The sequence below is a fragment of the Protomyctophum bolini genome (assembly GCF_963924005.1).
Source record: "Protomyctophum bolini genome assembly, chromosome: 9".
In the NCBI taxonomy this organism is placed as follows: domain Eukaryota; kingdom Metazoa; phylum Chordata; class Actinopteri; order Myctophiformes; family Myctophidae; genus Protomyctophum; species Protomyctophum bolini.
In genome coordinates, this window is record NC_137870.1 from 42807358 (window position 1) to 42831117 (window position 23760).

The window sequence follows — 23760 nt, forward strand, 5'->3', positions numbered from 1 at the left end:
TATCCCATTCTGACCTGAGATCAGATTCTAAAAATGTCTTCTACATCCTGACAGTTTTCTGAAAAAGCTATGTTTCTATGTCAGTCGTTCTTCGATTTTTCAAAGATAGCAGACCTACAAGCTCTGCTATTTTTTTTATAGCTAAAGCATAACATAATGCTAACACCAAAATGGGTTCCCGTCAAAAATGGGTTATGTTATCAGGTATACAGTGGACAGCCTGTGTCTTATTCTCTGTATGTTATCAGGTATACCTATGGACAGCCTGTGCCCGGCAAGGCAGAAGTGGAGCTGTGCCGACCTCTACAGAGTAACATCGGCATCCCCTTTAGTATCACCCCAGAACACCCAGAGGGTGTCGCTGACCTTGTTGCGCCCTGTCACAAAGAGAGTAAACAGGTGACGCATGGACATGATGTTAATTCATTAATGCACCAATTATGTACTGGCCATATATAGAGCGTGTCTTGAGTGTACAGGGTTTGATGAGGCCAGATCAACATATGGAATGTCAGAACAGGTCAGCTCCATATATGGAGATCTGAGGGTCACAGTGTAACACACCATTGTCCAGAACCAGCACAAACTCCTCTGGACAGGGCTCAAATCACAACCGACCACCCCTAGATCTCCTTATAGGGAGCTGGCCTGTTCTGACATCACAATGGTGTTCTGACATCTGCATATAGACTCCATATTCATGGGCAATGGCATGCATGACAAAGAACTCCATATATGGGCATAAAATGGACACAGACATAATAACTGGCTGGATGCATTTCCATCGTTGCAACGGGCACTGGCCTACTTGGACAGTTTGTAATAGTAATTATAGTTTGTAATAAAATTCTAGTTTGTAATAATATACAATTCTAGTTTGTAATAATAAATACATGTTGAATGATACAGGGGTCGAACTTAAAGGGACAACTTTTCAACTTATCTTCATGTAATTGGTCCTCACTAATGTTCATGATAAAAAATAGCAAAACAAAAACAATCTACTCAGTCTGTGTCTCTTAGGAGGGCTGTGGGCAGTCGAGAAACACGTCCACCAGTGACATCATCGTTAGGCAGATTGTTATATTTAGATTTGTATTGTCGTGAGAAGGATGACTTCCATTATCGTATTGCAACCTTTCAGGAATGGAAAGCCTGACGTTCGTATTGGCTTGGATTCCCCATCGATGATGTCACTGGTGGACGAGTTTCTGAACTGCCCCACAGCCCTCCTATGAGACACAGACCGAGTAGAAAAAAAAACTGTGCTATACTTTTATTTCAATATACCTCATCATTTATTGAGTGTTTCTCTCTCTCTCTCTCTCTCTCTCTCTCTCTCTCTCTCTCTCTCTCTCTCTCTCTCTCTCTCTCTCTCTCTCTCTCTCTGTTGAACAGACGGACAAGACAGGCTGCGCCACCTTTACTTTCAAGATGTCAACCTTTACCAGGATTGCCCAAAAGGTTCTTACTGATATGCTGCATCTTAATGCCAAAGTAGAGGAAGATGGAACAGGCAAGTCTTACTGATACGTTTCCAGAAATAACTATACGATTCAGTGGCTCATCATCGTTCAGTGTATAATTACATTTTTCTAACACAGAATTATTAACCATTTTGACCTGCATGGGAACGATTCTGCAAATGTCTTCTGAATCCTGACTGTTTTCTTGAAAGAGCTATGCTCGGTGGTGCGCTATGAGCTTGTAGATCTGCGATTTTTGAGTGGTGCAACCACTCCAAGGAACAGCAATGTCCGTGTTCACCTATGTGCCTATGTGACGTTAATGAGCACATGAGCACCAGTAAAAGACTGAGTACCAGTAGGGGCGCTGTTGTGCCAGAAACAGAGAGAGGGAAAGTGCTGCACTGTTGCCTGCTAATGAGAGAGAGAGAGAGAGGGGGGTGGAGGGTGGGGGGGAGTTGCACCACTCAGTTCACACGGGTGTGATTTTTCAATAGCTAAAGCATAACATGATGCCAACACCAAAAGGGGCTCCCGCCACCAAAATGGGTTAAATGACATGGACGTTTTTTTCTCCACAGGCACTACACAGAAACAAGGGAAAGGAATCTCTGTCTCATATGTTATTGGAAGACTTTCCTTTATTCAAACACCCAAGGTGTACGAGGCCCGATCAGTGATTGAAGGAAAAGTAAGTCCAAATAATAATGGCTGCTTCAGACTGCCTGATGGCTGCCTGACGTTCCTTCCTAAAGGGGAGTTTTTCGTTACCATTGTCGCAATGTTGCTTGCTCTGGGTGGATCTTTGTTGGTTGTAAAGTGTCTTGAGACAACTTGTTGTGATTTGACACTATAATAAAATTGAATTGAATTGAATTGACTATAGTACAGTTCTATATACGCATCTTCTGACCTTAATGCATTCCGTATAATAATGTTATTTTTCCGACAGGTCAAAGCCGTGTACTTGAATGACACGGCCATTCCCGACACCATGCTGTACATGTTTGAAGGTAAAAGATGGTCACCGCGTAGCACAGTGAACGTCACCACTGACAGTGACGGCGTGGCCAGTTTCTCATTCGACACGTCGTCCACTTCCCGAGGAGAGATCTTTCTCAGAGTAAGTCTTGAGGGTTTATTTTTGTTGTTTTTAAACCACCTGCATGCATGGAGCATGCATTCACAATTAGTGAAGTACAAAGTACAAAACATTGGTTACCTTAACGAGCCTTAACGAGCCAAAACGAGCCAAAAAATCAAAGGCGACCGGGCTTTCTCAGTAATTGCCCCCAAAACTCTGGAATAGTCTCCCACTACATATCAAATCCAGCCCAACCATCGACCGTTTCAAATCCTCCCTAAAAACTCACCTTTTCTCCATTGCCTTCAGCTCCTAGTCCTTTTAAACCTTTTTGTTGTTATATTGTATTTTTCTTATATGAAGTATTGCTAAACTTTTATTTTAATTTTGTATTTTATGATGTCATTTTAATATGGAAAGCACTTTGGGTCAACTTCTGTTGTTTTTAAATGTGCTATATAAATAAAGGTGACTTGACTTGACTTGACTTGACTTGGTTATAATAAATCACATATTTTTCATTTTACCTTTTGCTGTGGTGATAAAGGCTAGCGTGCTACCAGTGATAGAACACCATGGACACAGAACACCGCACTATCAAGATGCGGAACATCAGCTGTCCCTGGTCCAGGAGGCCACCGTCGACACCAAGACCGTGAGCTCACTGGAGGTGAAGAAGACGGAGAACCCACTGATCTGCAATGGAGAAAACCACATCACCGTCCACTACACTGTAGTTGGAGAGACTGCAGGGCCCGTGGACCTGATGTACCTGGTGAGACGCACGCACGCACGCACGCACACACACACACACACACACACACACACACACACACACACACACACACACACACACACACACACACACACACACACACACACACACACACACACACACACACGCAGTGTCAACCTAACCTACGCCTACCTATTTAGATATGATCTGGTGACCTCACTTTCATAATAATAATAAACTTTATTTGCATAGCACCTTTCATGTACATAAATGCAACTCAAAGTGCTTCAGGGCAGAACATAACATACATGCTGTTGTTTATTACTGGTTTCACTTGTAATTAATTGGCATGCCACAGTCTGCTGGGAAATTCAAATTAAGTCTTGTTAATCCAATACCGTTTAATAACTTTTTGATAACCATAATGTCTCTGTCTGTAGAATGTGCACCAATCAACAAAAATATGTTCTGAGCCATATGTGCTGTATATATATGTGTATAATGTAATTTATATTTGCACTGTGCTGATGTTATGAACCATATGTCTACTGTACTAACTCAGCTATAGCTTTATGTTGTCTGAACAAACGTTAAAAATCACACCCGTGTGAAGTGAGGGGCGCTCTTATCATCTTACAACATGATGATCATGTAAACAAACATTAAACTCCCTTTATTGTCAATGATGTTTTTAAAACAAACATTAAACTCCCTTTATTGTCAATGGCGTTTTTAAAACAAACATTAAACTCCCTTTATTGTCAATGGCGTTTTTAAAACAAACATTAAACTCCCTTTATTGTCAATGGCGTTTTTAAAACAAACATTAAACCTGTATATCAAAAATGCCATTGACAATGAACGGAGAACTAATGTTTGTGTTGTCTGAACAAACATTAACATTGACAATGAACAAAGAATTTACGTCATATAGTGTCTGAGCAAATCGGCATATGCATGTCTGTGGGAACCCTTGGCCAATAAGGGACCACCATTCTTGATGATGTACAATGATTAGAGCACCCCACACTTCACACGGGTGTTCTTTTTACAAAATATGCTGTACATGACCATGTAAATTTACATAGAGCTTATTTCCATTCTCCTCTCCTCATTCTGTCCTTTCTGTGTCAATAGATTTTATCCAGAGCAGCTATTATAAAGGAAGGACTTGTAAGCGTTCAGGTGCTGGATTCTCCAGGTAAGTAATCAACAGCAACAAATACAACAAGCACTGATTGTACCAATACGTAAACACACTTAGATTAAAGGAATATAAATAAAACATTCTAGCTGATACATGGACAAACTTCTAACTGCTGTGTGTTTCAATGCAGTCACCGATGGCGAGATCTCCTTCAGGTTGGATGTCACCCCAGAAATGGCTCCATTGCTCCAGGTGCTTGTGTACACCGTCCTCCCCAGTGAGAGAGTCATTGCTCACAGCGCAGACTTCGCCACAGAGAAATGCTTCCGTAATAAGGTCAGTTCAGGTCTGGCCTCTGCTCTCTTCTGTGCCAATTAATGTTCATGTGATCTCAAGGGATCCCGGTAGGTAACCTCGTCTGGTCACTGTGGAGGATGAGGTGTCAGGAGAAGGGTTTTTTTTGTGAGTGGGGCTAACATGATTTATTGCTGGTGTCGAGGTCTGTATTCAAGGAGATGTTTTGTTTACATGTCAGGTGGTTCTGGAGTTCTCTCCATCCACGGCGATCCCCGGAGAGAAGAATACACTGCAGGTGTCGGCCATTGCAGGCTCGCTGTGTGGCGTCAGTGCCATCGACCAGAGTGTTCACATCAAGGAGCCAGGGAAGCGGCTGGGCGCAGACAAGGTGAGTACCTTCCATTCAATGCAGACAAGGTAGTTAAAAAGGTCCTTCTTCACACTTATTTCAAGGACAGGTGCGTATAGGAGCAGGCAGTCAATGCATGAACAGACTGGCTTTACTTACAGCAAGTATGTATTGACCAGTAAGACACGCTGAAGGCGAGAAGCTGGAACAACAGGTCAGGCGCCGGGGCCTCCGTCCAGTTAGGGCCCAGGTAGGGCCGGGCCTTAGTTTTCGTTCCTGTTGAAAAAGGTTGTTTTATTTGTGGAAAATCAGAATCTGTTGGACAGACAGACAGACAGACAGACAGACAGACAGGTAAATGATAAAAGCTGTTACTATTGTTTAAGATGATCATGTGCTACAGTATAGGTTTTTTCCTTTCTGATAAAGTATCTTTACTTTACTAAATTAACATGAAATAAAATGACTAGAGCTAAAGCTTTATCTGTATTTGGCTGCAGACCCCCCCCCCCCCCCCCCCCCATCTGAAAATATGTTGTTTTCAGGGACCTCCCCAGAAGCAAAGATTTGAGTTAAAAGCATTCGCTCTGAAAGAATATAATTCTATGATTTGCGCCACATTTTCACGATTTTTCAAACATACCAGACCTACGGGCTATATGAGCTTGTTAGATCTGCTATTTTTCAACAGCTAAAGCATAACATATTGCTAAAAACACCAAAAGGGGTACGGGTAAAAAAGAGAATGTCGAAAGGGCCTTTCTGTGTGGAGTTTGCATGTTCTCCCCCCTAGGGTAGGTACCCTCACAAAAAACATGCAGTAATCCTGGTCTCTAAACTGCCTCCCCCTGGCCAGCCGGGGCGCCTGATGGAGGGGAAAGGAACTGGTTGGAATAACGTGTTCCTTCCACGCGCTACGTCCAACCAGGGAAACTCCCCCCTGTCAGGTGTAAAGGAGCAACTTGGACACTCAAGCATGAAGGAAGAATGAGTTAAGTCCGTTGCTCTCCCCAGGTTGGCGGAGGGTGTGTAGAGCCCAGGATCACATTAGATGATTGACACAGGGGTGAAAAATGGGTTACAAAATCGTGGGATAAAAAATATATAAAAAAAAAAAAAAAAAAGAGTTATCGGGTTCAATACTCAATTCACGATAACTTACAAAGTGCATAACGAATGATGAACAGAATGTCTCTGTGAGCCCAGAATGAATACGGAATGACTTACATTACATGAGGTTCAGGCATCTGTCTAACAAAAGAACCAACCCAACCTAACAGACAGACAAATGGAACCTAACACACAGGACAAACACTCCTTCCCGAAGGGAGTGAACTTAAACCCATTTAGGTCGAAATTTACAAAAAATTCTTCTAAATTCTGACAGTTTTCTGAAATACCTCATGTTTCTGTATCAGTGGTGCTCAATATGTCATGTCAAGGACCCCCAAAAATGATATGTAATTAGCCGCTGAGCCCCATCTGAAAATATGTTGTTCCAGGGACACCCCTCTCAGAAGCAAATATTTGAGTTAAAAACGTTCGCTCTGAAAGAATATATATTCAAAGATTTGTGCCACATTTTCAAAAAAGAAAAAGAAAAAAAGGCAGACCTACAAGCTCGTAGCGCGCAAGAACTTGTTTACAGCCAGGCCCTGCTCATAGAAGATTTGATGGCAGAGGTTCAATGCCTTGTCCAAGGGCACTTCAGCGGTGGTAATTTTAACGTGCCGGTCCGGGGATACGAACTAGCGACCTTCCGATATCAAGACCGCTCCGCAAACCGTTCGGCCACCGCTGCCTCACCGAGGTCTGAGCTGCCACAGACAGGACCAATCCAGGGGCTGATCAGGCTCCAAGCCGGGCCCTCCTACTTCATGTCAAACAGTTTGCTGGCCCCCGGTCTCCTGTATACCATCATGATTTTGGCTCTAAACTCTTGTCTTTTAACAGATTTTTGCCCTGTCGCGAGTCAAGAAATCATCCCCTATTCCACAAACACTTGAAGATGCTCAAGCCTGTTTTCCTGTGAGATCAAAAAGATACGTTGGCTACCCTGGACACCGCGATAATGACAAGGACGCCTACACAGTGTTTAAGGTATATATATGTGCCTCAATTTAAACTAAAATGGTCAAGGATACATTATTTCTGCTTTTAATTTTGTTATCTCTGAAATACATTGTATACGGCTACTTTCTACTTTACCGTGACATGTTTTTGTGTCAATTTAATCTAGAATCTGGGACTGTGGATGGCAACAAATTTGCTCACAAGAACACCTGCCTGCATCCTGTTCAGAGGAATAGAGTACTACAATCAGAGAAGTAAGATCCAGATACACATTATTATGTACAGTAAGAAGCATGAATTAAGCTGATTTCAGTGTGTTTGCTATCATTGTCTGAATTCTGGGTGAATGTTTGAAGTGCTTCCAAAGGTTACAGATTCCAGACCACACCCATTGTAGCTGTCGCAGGTTCAATGGAATGTCCACGCGTCACACACGATGTCTAATTTGGTTTTATTTTGACATGCAACTCCTCCAAACAGTCACCAAAGACACTGTGAAAACCACAATAAAGAAACAAAGACATTTTGTTCAGTTGAGTCCATACACATGAAGCAGAGAGTCCTTTAGTGAGTGAGACCAATTTAACAAACAAAGTCTGCAGTTTACATTACAACATTATAAGCAATCCACAACAAACACATCACAATAAAAAGAACACAATAGACAATATATACCGTGTGCGCCTTTGAACCATGTGCAGATTAACTAAATATCGTCTCTCTCTGATGTTCCCCAAAAAATGCTAGGAACTCAGTTCAACCTCTGACCCTTACTGGTCTGATCATGTGACTCACTCCTTTTGCCTTGTGATATAACCTTTTAACATATTTATTGTCGTTTTTAATTATATTTATTCATAATGAAATGAACCCAAAATATGCATGAACTTACATAAGCAAATCCACCTTAAAGGAGAATTCCATACTAAAAGGCTTTCTTACCTTTCTTTGTAGTGTCCCCACCAAACTACAAGAAAGGTAAGAAAGGTAAGAAAGATAAGAAAGCATTCTAGCATGGAATTCTCCTTTAATATTATTTATAACTGAAAACACTGTGTCTCTCTCTCTCTCTCTCTCTCTCTCTCTCTCTCTCTCTCTCTCTCTCTCGTTCTGGGACAGGACGTCATGGTTACGAAGGAGAAGTATGGTTGTCGATGTCGAAGTCTGATGGTAGACGTTCAGGTAGTGCAGGTCCTGCAGGCGGTGCTCCAGTTCCTCCGCCCATACAGACCGTCCGCTCCTTCTTCCCAGAGACATGGATCTGGGACCTGGTGGAGGTGGGGTGAGTACAACATGAGCATTAGACATTCTCTTTTTTTCTTTCTTTTTTTCCCCTTTTTTTTTTATCCCACGATTTTGTAACCCATTTTTCACCCCTGTGTCAATCATCTACTGTGATCCTGGGCTCTACACACCCTCCACCAACCTAGTCCCCTATATATGGGGGACAAGGGGAGAGCAACGGACTTGAACTCATGCTTCCTTCATGCCTGAGTGTCCAAGTTGCTCCTTTTACACCTGACAGGGGGGAGTTTCCCTGGTTGGACGTAGCGCGTGGAAGGAACACGTTATTCCAACCAGTTCCTTTCCCCCTCCATCAGGCGCCCCGGCTGGCCAGGGGGAGGCAGTTTAGAGACCAGGATTACTGAATGTTTTTTGTGAGGGTACCTACCCTAGGGGGGAGAACATGCAAACTCCACACAGAAAGGCCCTTTCGACATTCTCTTTTTTACCCGTACCCCTTTTGGTGTTTTTAGCAATATGTTATGCTTTAGCTGTTGAAAAATAGCAGATCTAACAAGCTCATATAGCCCGTAGGTCTGGTATGTTTGAAAAATCGTGAAAATGTGGCGCAAATCATAGAATTATATTCTTTCAGAGCGAATGCTTTTAACTCAAATCTTTGCTTCTGGGGAGGTCCCTGAAAACAACATATTTTCAGATGGGGGGGGGGGGGGGGGGGTCTGCAGCCAAATACAGATAATTCTGGGGCTCCGTGACATGAAAAAGGTTGAGCACCACTGACATAGAAACATAGGTTTATCAGAAAACTGTCAGGACTTTGTAGAATCGACCTCAGGTCTATATGGGTCAAAGGAAGGTACGTTTATACTATAGAGGTTTTTAGGTACATAGGCCAGCTTGTAAATGGTGTGTCATTTGATACGCTAATCACAGAACAGGATGTTTGTAACACACAAAGTCCCTTCAATATATTGTGTTATATCTCTTATGGTTTTATTAGCTTTAGCTCTAGTCATTTTATTTCATGTTAATTTGAAGTAAAGATACTTTATCAGAAAGGAAAAAACCTATAGCACATGATCATCTTAAACAATAGTAACAGCTTTTATCATTTACCTGTCTCTGTCTGTCTGTCTGTCTGTCCATCGTCCTTCCATGCAGGGACTCGGGAAAAGCGGACGTGTCCCTCACTGTCCCAGACACCATCACCACATGGGAGACGGAGGCTTTCTGCTTGTCCTCCAGCGGCTTCGGTCTCGCTCCTCCCAAGGAGCTCAAAGTCTTCCAGCCCTTCTTCCTGGAGCTCAGCCTGCCTTACTCCATCGTCAGGGGAGAGACATTTGTTCTGAAGGCTACCGTCTTCAACTACCAGTCCAGCTGCATCATGGTTCGTTCGTTCTGCCTGCAGGATTTGAGGCTATAGGAGTAGATGTTTTTGTCACTTTGTATCCACAATGCCACATCATCGCCTAGCACGCTTTGCTTGTCTTATTTTGTCGTGATTTACTATTTATGGTTGTTATTTTAGCACTGAATGCTCATTGACTGCTGCTTCTCTTCATGGTTGTATTTTATCTTGGTTTTGTAAAGCACTTTGTATTCACTGAAAAGCGCTTTGCTAATAAAATGTATTTGTATTATTAATTATCCTCCACTCTCTTCCATCAGGTGAGTGTGACTCCCAGCCCCTCATCAGATTACACTCTCTCAGCCATCCCTGATGAAGAGTACTCCTCCTGTGTCTGTGCCAACGGACGCAAGACCTTCCGCTGGACTATGGATGCCTCTGTCCTGGGTGAGACCTGCGCTCTATGCCTTTATCTTGTACTACAGTTTGTCACATTCAAACCAATAGAATTATATGAGATGTTTATTACCCACACTCATGGAAACTTCACCTTCACGTTCGTGTGACACATAATCAACCCCCCCACATGACACAAGGTCTTCTAGTACTATTATTATTATTATTGTTATTATTTCCTGAGCCCTATCTGCATACTGTATTATCAGATATGCTGACTGTTGGTTGTGGATGTTTTCCAGAGGTTGTCAACGTGACGGTGAGCGCTGAGGCGGTGTCGTCCCACGCATCGTGTGACAACGAGATAGTCAGCGTGCCAGAGAGAGGCCGCATCGATGTCGTCACGCGCTCTCTGATCATCAAGGTAGGCGGAAGTTGTGAAAGAACGAAACCCAAAGAAAAACCTAGAATTGTAATCAATGGCTCTGAAATTTGCCAGGTTCCACATGCTCAATTCTTGGGTGTCATTATAGACGAACATTTACATTGGAAACAACATACTGATGCTGTATGTATGAAGTCTATGAAGATGCTTTGGTATGTTGAGAAGAATCTGCCCTTTTGTTATTCCTTCATGTCATTTAACACTCTATTATAGCTTAATTTTCCCTCATATTAATTACTGTAATATTGTCTGGGCTGCTACATATTCAACACATCTCACTAAATTACTGATCATTTCTGCGAATGATTTCACATTCAAATCGGTATGAGCCGTCTGCCCCGCTCTTTATTAAATATTCACTATTACCCATTGACAAAGTAAACGTTTTTCAGACCTGTTTATTTATGTTTAAATTTAAAAAATGCATACAAGACATTCCGTCTTCTTTTCACAATTTCTTCCGTGTTACTTCCGACATTCACTCCTACCCCACAAGGCAAAGAGATCATTTTGAATTACCCTATTGTCGCACTTCCAAACATCAATCTTTCATCAAATTTAGAGGCCCTCATCTATGGAACTGCTTCACTTAAATCCTCATTATCCTTGCCAATATTCAAAAAACCTCTAAAGAAATATCTTATTTCTTCCTCTCTGTAGATTACATGTTTTACTTTGATGCGTTATATTTTCGTTTGTTGTTGTATTGTTTATTTCGTTTTTCGTGCAGTCTGTGTTTTTATTTATTTATTGCACAGCTGCCCCCCTTTGCCTTGTAGTCTTTTGTACTGCTCTGTATGAACTTTTAATCTGTTTAAACCAATGACCTCTTCCTACAGGAAAGGATTCCAAATAAGCCTGCTGGCTTCTTCCCTTCCTTGCATTGTATTTTTGTTCTTTGATATGTTATTGTCTATTTTTTGTACTACGTGCTAAATAAATAAACCTAAATAAATAAACCTAAACCTTGTGACAGTTGTGAATGTGATTTATAATCTAGTTTTTTATCATAGGCTTAATTCCCTTTTTTCCCCTTCTTCTTCTTCTGAATGAACTGAAATCCTTTTCTGCCTTCCTCTCCTTGCAGGCAGAGGGAACAGAAGTGACTCAGACCTACAACTGGTTGCTGTGTCCAAAAGGTGAGTGTGGATCGAGTGTACAGTACATGAAGGGTATAAGTACCATTATGGTACAATCCAAAGTTGATGTGCCTAACGTGATTATTTCATATCTCTATATCCCTGTCTTAGGAGAGACGTTGACAGAGGAAACCCAGCTCCAACTCCCTGATAACGTGATCGTGGGATCTGCCCGTTGTTCTGTATCCGTCCTGGGTAAATAGACTTGTGTTTTCTGCTCTTTTGTATTCAGTGCATTTCCTCTTTAATGTCTTTATCACAAACTACAGTGCAAGGACGGGTTAGAGAAAGGAGATTACCAGCTATGACATAATTTACAAGCAAGATTCAAACCTCACGTCATTGCAACTATAGGTCTCAGCTATTGTCTGTCCCTCCTATGCTGTCTCCCTTTCATCTGTCCTATTGTCTCTCCTACAGTGTCTCTTTCATATCTTCCTGCTTTCTGTCTCAACAAGTTGTCCTTAGCGTGTGTGTGTGTGTGTGTGTGTGTGTGTGTGTGTGTGTGTGTGTGTGTGTGTGTGTGTGTGTGTGTGTGTGTGTGTGTGTGTGTGTGTGTGTGTGTGTGTGTGTGTGTGTGTGTGTGTGTGTGTGTGTGTGTGTGTGTGTGTGCGCGCGCGTGTGTGCGTGCGGGCGTGCGGTCTCTATACTGCCTCCCCCTGGAATAACTTCCACACTCTACATGTAGACAAAACCGGAAAGGGTGCACACCAGTGTTGGTGAGGTGCTGGCCTAAGGCAGTAAATAAGTAAAAAAGAGAAAAAGGCCGCACACTCGTATAGCCACAATGCTGTATATTTATTATTATCCAACGTTTCGACCTTTCGGCCTTCTTCAGGCCTTCTTCCCTGAAGAAGGCCTGAAGTCTAAAATAATCAGTCTAACAGCCTCTCTCTCTCTCTCTCTCTCTGACGACAGGCGACATCCTGGGCCGTGCCATGAAGAACCTGGATGGACTGCTGAGGATGCCGTATGGATGTGGGGAACAGAATATGGCGCTCTTAGCTCCCAACATCTACATCCTGGAATACCTGAAGAACACAAACCAGCTGACAGCGGCCATCAAGGAGAAGGCCTTTCCCTTCCTGGTCAGCGGTGAGTCCAACTCTCCTTTATCTGGATTGTTTTCATTCGTTATGTCAACCAGAGCCATAGAGAAAGAAAGACAAGAGTTACGACATTGAGGGGTCAGAAAACCTGAGCGCTCGAGCGCTGTTCATGCAGCCCTGGAGAGTGACAAACTTGTAGTTTGAAATACATTGTTTTCGATGAGGGCGGCGCAAATATCAGCAATTTTAGGCATGTGTGCAACATGACAACTGTTTTAAAGTATTGTACAGTGGGCTGTTGCCTGAGTCCAGTGCATTCTGCCAACTTCCGGACCAGGTCCAGCCAGGACATTGTCACTCTTCGCCATAACACTTCTCCAATTATGTAGAAGAGCGGCCATTGGACTGGCTGAAGGGAACGTAGCTCTGTGTTTCTCTACGGCTCCGATGTCAACTATCAACTTTACTTCCAGAGTGTGATGTCGGCAATCTATACCCACAACAACATTCTGGGGATTATATTTGTCTCTTATCGTCACCCTTCTTCAGCACGGCATAGCTCGCCCACAATGCTGTGTATTTAACATGACTTTATATAATTGCCATGAAGTAAACTAAACCCAGGACTTTAACAATAACCATGAAGTATAAACTACATGCAGGCTACCAGAGTTTGGCAACCGTTTCTAACCTACTTTGCGGTAGTATTTTCTACATAGTCATTGTGTCATTGATGTCATTAATGTACAATTTTTTTTTATTATTGTATTTCAGACTTTTATATTTTTGACATGAATGTTGAGTACTGGTGTTGTTGTTGTTGGTTTGTCCTGTATCTGTCATGTATCTGTTGTCTGTCCTGTCTTATGTACAAAGAACTTCAATAAAAATACTTGAATAAACTACATGCAGGCTACCAGAGGCAACTAAACTACAAGCACCGTGGAGCCTACAGCACGTTTGGAACTGGACCAGGGAACACTTGGTGAGAACCCTGTATAATGAATGCCTGCTGGGTGTGTGGGTGGACCGTCAAATGCACATTTATGGACTCAAATGCCCAAATAGCACATATACAACTTGAGCATTACATAATGTAGTGAACGCGTGTTTGTCCATCATCAGGTTGACTGCATTTGTCCTGAGAGCTTTTGTCCAGGCGAAGTCTTTCGTCTTCATCGACCAGTCCAACATAGAGCAATCAAAGACCTGGCTGGAGAGTAAACAGCAGGACAACGGCTGTTTTGAACAATCTGGAAAACTCTTCAACAACAGAATGAAGGTACGAGTGAGGAGGGATTAGGTCTATGGTACACACAGCGTAAATAATGAGTGTATCACCTTCATAATGTCATATTAAGAGAAGAGGTATTGGGGAATAATATATCTCTGCTGCAGTGTCGGAAGAAATCACAAAACCTTTCAGGAAGTGAAAGATATGCATTTTTCAGGAAATTAAGAAAACCTTTTATTTTGAAAACAAAGCAATACTGCCTCATCAAAGTTGCTATTGGTATAATATGACTTATATTATTATCAGTTACTTGCATGAGAGGGGGAGAGGTGGTGGAGTTAGCTGCTTTAGCAGACAGTTTGGTGTCCTCCTGACAGCAACCATAATTATGTAAATGTGTGTTTTAATGCAGGGTGGAGTGTCGGATGAAGTGACTCTCAGTGCTTACATCACTGCTTCGTTCCTGGAGATGAATTCGTCACATACAGTAAGTCATGTCATGCCTACACATACAGTAAGTCATCTCATGCCTACACATACAGTAAGTCATGTCATGCCTACACATACAGTATGTTAATCTCATGCCTACACATACAGTAAGTCATGTCATGCCTACACATACAGTATGTTAATCTCATGCCTACACATACAGGGCTGTATTTTGCATTTCTTAAGTATCAGGTCTTATTCCCTAACTTGAGTAAACTAAAGACCTGGAGGCGTGATCAATGCCATTTGGCTATTCTGAGTGGCCAAAGAGCATTGATCACGCCTCCAGGTCTTTAGTTTACTCAAGTTAGGGAATAAGACCTGGTATGACAGCGTCATGCAAACGTTTTGAAAGGTTCACAATCTATCGCGAGTTGCTATTTTCACAAATTCTGCCCCCTAAAAAGCAATACTTTGTATCTGTATGTACAGTAATGCCTGTCTGTGTGTCTCTCTGTAGGATCCTGTGGTGAAAAGCCTGTCTTGTCTGAGGGAGGCCATCGGTGAGTCCATGAAGACCAACACCTACACCACAGCTCTGCTGGCCTACGTCTTCTCTCTGGCGGGGGAGACGGAGACGCGTGCACTGCTCCTACAACACCTGGACAAGATTGCATCACAAGATGGTGAGAGATAGAAAGACGATGCATTTAAATGATTACTGCATTACTGCTGCATGTTGTCACTGTGCATTTACCAGTAAAGGTTGGTTTTGACGAATGCTTGTTTTGTTGGTTGCTTCCCCAGGAGGTTTCCTGCATTGGTCTCAGACCTCCGCCGAGACTTCGGCCTCTCTGTCCGTAGAGATCACCTCCTACGTGCTGCTGGCCAAGCTTGCCAGCCCTGAACCTAGCGCTGCAGACCTGGGTGATGCTGCTCGCATCGTGAGGTGGTTGGCCCGCCAGCAGAACTCCTACGGTGGCTTCTCCTCCACACAGGTTCGGGCTCAAATAATATGTCCTACGATACAGTATATCTGTCTTAGAAGTTCCGGGCGTTTCTGTAGATAGGTGTTGTGGTTAAAATGCTCACCTTTGAGTTTGAACCGCCGCTCAAGGGCCCCTTACTGGTCTTTCTTTCTTTTCAAAATCTTTTTTATTTTCGTTTTATAACAGTATGGGTGTCAAGTCACAGATTCATAGAAAAAAATAAATATATATCAGATTTTAGTATCAGTGACTGGGGTAAACAAACGTACTGTATGATCGTGGGCAGACATAATGAAAAGACTGTTATTATGCAAAACATGGCCCTTCAAGACAAAAGAAAAACATTTTCTCCCCAATTTAGTACAGCCAATTCCCAATTCCCCGGACTCTCTACAAGTACTCCATCTCTGCTAACCCCCACAGTCAGTCGTTGGGAGGGTGAAGAAACTTCATGTACTGTAACTCCTTTTCGTCCCTGTTATATAGTCTGCATGCTTTACTGGTCCGTCTAGATGTCATGTCATGCCCCCATGCTATATAAATAAAGTTTATTTATGGTTTGTGTGCTCTTGTAGGACACCGTAGTGGCTCTCCAGGCTCTGGCTCGTTACTCCACTCTGGTCTTCAGCCCAGAGGGCTCCAGCACTGTGACGGTTAAATCCTCCCAGGGGGACCATGAAGTCTTCCAGGTGGATCAGAGCAACAGACTGCTTTACCAGGAGAGGGCGCTGCAGGACGTGACGGGGAAGTACAGCCTGGAGGTCAAGGGCACTGCGTGTGTCTCAGCGCAGGTCAGCTCACTATCTGTTCAAATGTCATAAGTAATAATGTCATTGTGACCTTGATAGACTACAGGCTTGTAATGGAATCACAGTTTGATAAACATACCGATGTGGGGGGGGGGGGGGTGCATATCTTTGGTCCGATGTACTAACAGTCCCCGACACGCAATAGTCCGACACCCTATACCCCAATCCCTAACAGCACGTGGAAGCCATGGGTGAGTCTTAACCGGAGCCTTAGATATAGACAGAGTTACGCAAACTGCGTTCACTTCATGGGGCTTCAGTCCAATGGCGGCTCTTCTACATTGAGAATGCGGGGACAATCACCTGGGACCGGACCGGAAGTAGGCAGACATGCATTGGACTCATGGGCAACAGCCCAGCTTTATTGATCTTAAATCCCTTTATTTTAGATAGTTTTGTAGTAATCGTACAACATAAACATTAAAGAGACTTTAGTTGTTACTGTGCAATGCTTTAAAACAGTTGTCATGTCGCACACGTTGCATAAAATAGCTCTTATTTTGCGCCGCCCTCGTTGAAAACAATTTATTTCCAGCTCCAGCTTTGTCTCACTTCAGGCGCTCAAGCGCTCGGCGTCTGCCCCCTCAATATCGTAACTCTTTTATTAGATGGCTCTGGTCTTAACCAGCCACGCATGTTGGACCACTGGTATGTCGGATCAACGGATGCCCTGTAACAATACTTTGTAGCAGCATATTAATACCACGGTCTACTGGATTGTGGTATACAGTATGCTATATGCTTTGGGTATAGAGCGTTTCAGACGAGTGGCCCAGGAAATGAATCTCAATGCATTTTTCCCATAGGCATTTCTTAAAGTATTTATTTAAAGACGGTTACGCCGCGGACAAAGCCAACTCGCATCGTGACAAATCATGGGCCGATCAAATCATTAGAAAGAATAAAATAAAGGCAGGAGACAACCCTATTTGTTTTGTTTTTCTTCTTATAAATTATTTGATCGGCCCAAAACATTGTGTTTCATTGTCATGATTTGTCACGATCCGAGTTGGTTTTGTCCGCGGCGTAACCGTCTTTAAATAAATATACTTTAAGAAAAGCCTATGGGGAAAAATGCATTGAGATTAATTTCCTGGGCCACTCGTTGTTCTGAAAGGGGGAGGGACTGCGACGCTCTATATGCATAGACAGATAGATGCCTCCTGTGGCTCTGGGGCGTCTGTACTGTATATGTGATGCTGTACGGTATATGTGATGCTGTATATGTGACAAAATGTTCCGTCATGTTCCTTCCTTCGGACGGAAACAAACAAATGCCACTTTACTCTTCGGATCTGATCGTACAAATGAAAACTCTATACTTCTGTTTCCTCAAGATGTCTCTTAACTACAACATCCCGACACCAGTTGAGGAAAGCAGTTTGTCCATCAAGGTCACACCCGAGGCCGAATGCAACAGCAACTCTCTGACACGGACGATGACTCTGAAACTACAAAGCCTGTAAGGATCACCTGTAGACACAGACAATACAGCCATGTCAATGACGCATGTTTTCATACACAACAAACGCACGCAAAAAAATAATAATAATCATACTAAATATGAAATAGTTCACGTTACAACAGAATATACCAAAAAATGAGATTCTTGTAAAATACATTATCAAATATTTTATACCTACAGATATACTGGAAATGAAGCAACAACAAACATGGTGTTGGTTGATGTAACAATGCTTTCTGGATTCATCCCAGACCCAGAGTCTTTGAAAAAGGTGAGATATTGTAAACATTTAGTGAGAAAACCTTTGAACAGTATTTTGTACTGTACATGTTTCTATTTGAGTTACAGAGTTCACAGATAACCAGATCAATGTGATGGTTTCTTCACAGCTGAAGATGGCGCCGCTGGTGGATCGTGTGGAGCAGAAGGACGACCACGTCATTATGTATTTCAAAGAGGTGAGAGACCAGTTCACACCAACACATTATTGTTCAATACAAATCAGACCACCTTTAAAACCCATTCTGACCTGAGATCAGATTCTAAAAGCTATGTTTCTATGTCGGTCGTTCTTTTATTTTTCAAAGATTGCAAACCTACAAGCTCGTAGCGCGCCACTCGGTGCTTGTAGATCTGCTATTTTTCAATAGCTAAAGCATGACATAATGCTAACACCAAAACGGGTTCCGGTTAATTCCAAGGGTAAAAATCTAACATTACAGGTAGGCTAATCTATAGGAACATACTCTTGATCATCTACTGTACATTTCTGCCAACAGTTAACACAAGGAATAGCCATCGACCACGTCTTAGAGCTCATACAGGAAGTCCCAGTTCAGAACCTGAAGCCAGCACTGGTCAAGATCTATGATTACTACCAGCCAAGTGAGTACATGTGTAACGCCCGGGATTCGAACTCGGGCCTCCCACGTGAAAGTCCAACATCTTAACCACTGGACCAAAGGGATATCCCTCTGGACTGGGGGAGATATTAGACTTTTGTGGCCATCAGGCAGAGGCTCTGTGCCACTCTGCTACACATGTACAGTACAGTACAGTACAGTACAGTACAGTACAGTACAGTACAGTACAGTACAGTACAGTACAGTACAGTACAGTACCAGTACAGTACCAGTACAGTACAGTACAGTACAGTACAGTACAGTACAGTACAGTACAGTACAGTACAGTACAGTACAGTACAGTGTTACACAACCTCTCCTGTGGCTATCTGCATAGACTACAACACTACATGTACACTACACAACAGTGCTCCTCCTTTTCTCATAGGATTCAATCTACAAAAATACAAATCCATGAATAATTATGCAAGACGAGACACAAAAGACAAACAACTTGGCATGTAAATAAAACAAAAACATCAACAGAAAAAACAGAATAAAAAGCAAAAACATCATGGGATGTACAGCAACAAGCAACAACAATACATATTACATTTAAGCATGTTAACAACACAAATCATGTCCCTGGCATGCATTTCTGATGTGGGTCCATGGTCAAATACGCATTCATTCGGGGGTCCTTGACATGAAAAGATTTGAAACCACATGCTGCATTATTATTATTATTTCAGTTTATAAGACTAATCAGTTTAGACGAATAACAGTCTAAGAAGTCCATAGTTTATTCTGACCCCTCCACATTTATACATGATGGATAAAGACTGTTATTCGTCTCAACTGCTCATATGTTCATGCTGAAACTGACTATAAACGAACATTGGACTAAAATGCAGTGGTGTTTTTGTATCACGCAGGCGACAACATGGAGACCGAATACAGCTATCGTTGTGATTCACAGTAATGGTCATGCGCGTCATAAGCCAGCCGTTCAGCAGGTATTGCATCATGTGAAGAATGTTACCATTTCATTGTGTTCCTGTTCTATACTGTATGTGCAGTGTGAGGTTTTGAGTGTATCTAAACTTATCTGATCAAAATGATCTAATTATCTGTACTTTTAAATGCTACAGTATATACAATCATATATTAACCCCCCACCCCCTTAAATAATTATAGCTTAAAGGACCAATTCACCACTTTTCAACCTATCTTCATATAATAGGTCTTCACTAATAATTATGATAAAATGGCACAATTCTTTCCTCAGTCTGTGTCTCATAGGAGGGCTGTGGGCAGTTCAGAAACCCGTCCACCAGTGACATCATCAATGGGGAATCCAAGCTAATAGAAACTGCAGGCTTTCTAGTCCTGAAAAGTTGCAATGCGAAAATGGAAGACATTATTCTCACGATAATACAAATCTGACATTTTTTGTAAAGAAATCATCCTAACGATGATGTCACTGGTGGACGGGTTTCTGAACTGCCCACATCCCTTCTATGAGACACAGATCGATCCCAGGCTGTCGAAGTGTCCTTGAGCAAGACTCTGAACCCCTGTGTGTGTGTGTGTGTGTGTGTGTGTGTGTGTGTGTGTGTGTGTGTGTGTGTGTGTGTGTGTGTGTGTGTGTGTGTGTGTGTGTGTACAATCTATATGTAAAGCGCTTGGATACAAGCACTATATAAATGCACCATTTACTATATGTAAAATTACCCCTTTTGAATAAGAAAATACAAATGTAATGTATAGATTCAGAACTGACCTCAATGTTTAGTAGTTTCTTTTAAATATTCCCTTTCCCCCCCCATCCAACAGATGTTTCAAAGAGAACCATCACCAGAACTCATTCTTCAGCCTCATTTGTTGAAAATACACCCGATTAGCATGGAAAATAATACATGTGTGTTCTTCGTGTATGTGTTTGTGTATATTTACATCACGTTTGCATAATGCATTGTGGGTATCACTGTACTACTACTACGTCATATATAAACGGTTTAATAAGCACAGCATTTGTACAGTCTTTAGTGTAGGCCAGATAATACAAGAAGTACTCCTGACTATCTGAGGCAAGGCATGGTTGGTTTGACTTCAGCCCTGCACCTTCATGGCATGCACCTTCTCACAAGCAGGACTTTAATTATTTAAAATTAATTAAGATTAGTCACTATTATTGTTTATTCATGGGTTTTGTGTTGTTAAGGTCGGGGTAAGTATGGAGGGCTATACACACCACCTTCCAGCAGGCCGCAGTCAGAGAATGTTCAGTTAAAGCCATATCTTCCATAGGGGTAGATCCACCATGTGCTGATTATGCTGAACTGGCACCAGTGGCGGCCTTATATATGTTTCAATCGTTTCAATTGAAACGGGCCTCGAGCCCGTATAGTGTGTTGTTTGGTTGTAATTGTTCCCACTTCCCAGTGCGTGCACTCACTGCACTATAGCAGCGCTGACATTGTATAGCCAGTTATACCTTAAAGTAAGAAATTGTTTAATCAAGCGAGCTGCTTTTGTGTATTTTCTACTTGGCTTCTGTTCATGCTTAGAAACGCCCAGATAGAAATGCCATTACATCGGGGATCCGAAATGCGTGTGAAACTGGGGGTCCTTGAAATGAATATGTTTCGGAATCACTGCTGGAGCCGTAAAAATCCTCCCTTATCGGGGTCACTGGCATATGTTTTCAAATGGGGGGTCCGTGGCCTAATAAATGTTGATTTGGGGGTCCTTGACACGAAAACGTTTGGGAAGCAACGCCCTAAGGAGGTCCTCGATGCACATCCAACTGGAAGGAGACCCCCGGGCAGACCAGGATCAGATGGAGGGATCACATATCTCCAAGATGGTCTGGGAACGCCTCAGGATCCCCCAGAAGTAGTTACTAACGTTGCTCTGGAGAGGGAAGTCTGGAGCTCTCTGGTGGAGCTGTTGCCCCCGCAACCCGACTATACGGATAATAAGCGGTTGATCATGGATGGGTTGTGATAATAAATCTTTTCAGTAATGTCAGCAATGTTAAACAACATTTCAGATGCAATACTGCAATATGCTATGTTTGAGTGGAAAAACTGTAGATGATTGCATAATATTTAAAAGTGCAGATAATTAACTCTCCACAAATATAAATATACACTTATTTATAGGCATGAGACTTCTAGTGATACATAGATTAGATTCAGATACATTTATAGACATGCCAGCTATAGGGAGTCTAAATAAAACTCAAATAACAAATGCAGTCACGAGTTTGTAAAAGCATGCAGGTTCAACAGTCGGTAACTATATAAATGTAACTACATCCTTTTATGATTTTGATACCAATTTCAAATCTGTTTAACCCTCAACCTGGGTGATTTTCACCCGGATGTGGTTTTCATAATGTCACTGAGGTCTCAGAGATGGGTGGGTCACTGTGTAGCTTCATGATGCTCAGTGACATTTGATTGATTGATTGATTAACAGTACAGCAGAATTACAGTACATTTACAAGTACAACTCAATACAAAAACAGTTAACTGTGAGTGGACGACACCATAAAGCATTACACTTGTTTACAATAGGGCACACCATTTTCTACCAGCACATGTTTGGATAAATATCACCTGGGATTAGTGATATATAGGATTAATACAAAGGAAAAGTATCCCAGCTCCATTATTTTTGAAGGAATAATTTTAATACCCACATTACCCCTTTATCATAGCCATATATAGGGCCTGTGATCTATTTTTCGTTTTTTTTCTGACATTTCATGTTTAAATATTAAAGAAGACTACCTCAAAATCAAATTGCCTTGTATTGCTAATTTGCTATACTTTAATATATTTTGAAATATTTGTTTTATGCACTACAATTACATTGGGTAAAATATACCAGGCTTTAGTGATGGTGTAACAAAAGTTGGGTTTAATGTTCTATACAGTTAGGCCTATAGGATTTATATTTCATAGGCTATATTTAAAACAAGAAATTAGCAATACATTTTGTGAATGTATTTTACTATGTAGATTTTCTTTACATTCAATTGATTGATTGAAGTATTTATTGACAGTTTGCAGAATGACAGTACATTTCAAGTACAACTCAATACTAAGACTGTTAACTGTGAGTGGACGACACCATAAACCAAAGCATTACACTAGTATGTTTACAATAGGCCCCACGTACCATTTTCAATTCATCAACGTATCCACGATAAATATATAAAACTATATTTATTTATTTCATTTTACTTTTTTTATTTGTTTGTGGAGTCAGAGTCGTCTAGGCCTACTGTATAAATACCAAACCAAACACATCTTTGTGAATACTTGCAATACTCAATTCCTTAATTTCGAAACTGGTCTAATTACCGCCACCATCTGGCGAAGTCAGGTTAAGTCTCACAATGTGTCCCTGTTCTGTCAGAAGACGTTGAGGGGTGATTTCACCCTCCGGCCACAAAGCACAGCCAGCCCAGTCTAATTAATTTGACTCAGGTCAGGTGTGCACTCGTCTCAGGCAGCTTAAATCAGCGTTCACCTCCACCACGGGCATTGTTGCTCACTCACTGCTGTGTGAGTGTAATGTGTATGTAGCAGGCAGCAGTAGAGACAACTGATTCTGTATCCCTCAGTCATGGCTCTCTGTAGGATTCAGACGTGGACATGGATTCTGTCTGCCTGTTTAACCTGGATTTCTATCAGTCAAGCAGCAGCAGCAGGACCGTAAGTACATAGAGCTACACTCCACAGCTCATTTGAATGTCTGTTTGGTTATATTATTTTGTTCTTGAAAGTTGGAAGAGTACATTTTAGTTTACAGTTTAGGCTTTTAGCAAATATAACGATGTATGTATAAACATTTCCATGAATTTATAGGCAATACATGGTGACCATTCCTGCAGTAATCCAAGCCGGCTCTGAGACCATGTTCTGCGTGGATTTTATGAAGCCCAACGAAAATCTCAACATCACCATCTTTCTAGTTTACCCTAACTCGAACAAAACGATCTTCCAGAAGACTACAGACAAACCATTCCTCCACCGTGGTCTATTCCAGGTCACCTCTGGCACAGAATAAAGTTGATTTCACTTGGTTTTGTTGTTCCCATTTCAACATAATGCTAACTTTTCCTGTATCCACCACAGGCTTGTCCACTAGTGACTAATGAACTGGTGCTGAGTCTTGTTGTGGTGGTGGAAGGACCAACATT

General features: G+C 42.0%; 1 protein-coding gene across 1 annotated transcript in view; it reads left to right on the plus strand.

Annotated features, from left to right (window-relative positions):
- The window catches only part of LOC308321883 (pregnancy zone protein-like), a gene marked incomplete at both ends in the record, with an annotated part of 51036 nt that extends 33335 nt beyond the window's left edge, over positions 1 to 17701 (plus strand). The window contains 22 exons of the mRNA XM_080772979.1: positions 249 to 399; positions 2419 to 2589; positions 3098 to 3325; positions 4424 to 4487; positions 4624 to 4769; positions 4969 to 5118; positions 7033 to 7179; positions 7319 to 7406; positions 8272 to 8434; positions 9559 to 9784; positions 10066 to 10192; positions 10444 to 10565; positions 11674 to 11725; positions 11837 to 11920; positions 12644 to 12820; positions 13687 to 13759; positions 13900 to 14056; positions 14421 to 14495; positions 14958 to 15123; positions 15245 to 15435; positions 16002 to 16217; positions 17573 to 17701. Of these exons, the coding sequence (XP_080629105.1) occupies positions 249 to 399; positions 2419 to 2589; positions 3098 to 3325; positions 4424 to 4487; positions 4624 to 4769; positions 4969 to 5118; positions 7033 to 7179; positions 7319 to 7406; positions 8272 to 8434; positions 9559 to 9784; positions 10066 to 10192; positions 10444 to 10565; positions 11674 to 11725; positions 11837 to 11920; positions 12644 to 12820; positions 13687 to 13759; positions 13900 to 14056; positions 14421 to 14495; positions 14958 to 15123; positions 15245 to 15435; positions 16002 to 16217; positions 17573 to 17701 (3103 nt within the window). The remainder of the gene's footprint in view (positions 1 to 248; positions 400 to 2418; positions 2590 to 3097; positions 3326 to 4423; positions 4488 to 4623; positions 4770 to 4968; positions 5119 to 7032; positions 7180 to 7318; positions 7407 to 8271; positions 8435 to 9558; positions 9785 to 10065; positions 10193 to 10443; positions 10566 to 11673; positions 11726 to 11836; positions 11921 to 12643; positions 12821 to 13686; positions 13760 to 13899; positions 14057 to 14420; positions 14496 to 14957; positions 15124 to 15244; positions 15436 to 16001; positions 16218 to 17572) is intronic.
- Positions 17702 to 23760: the final 6059 nt, after the last annotated feature.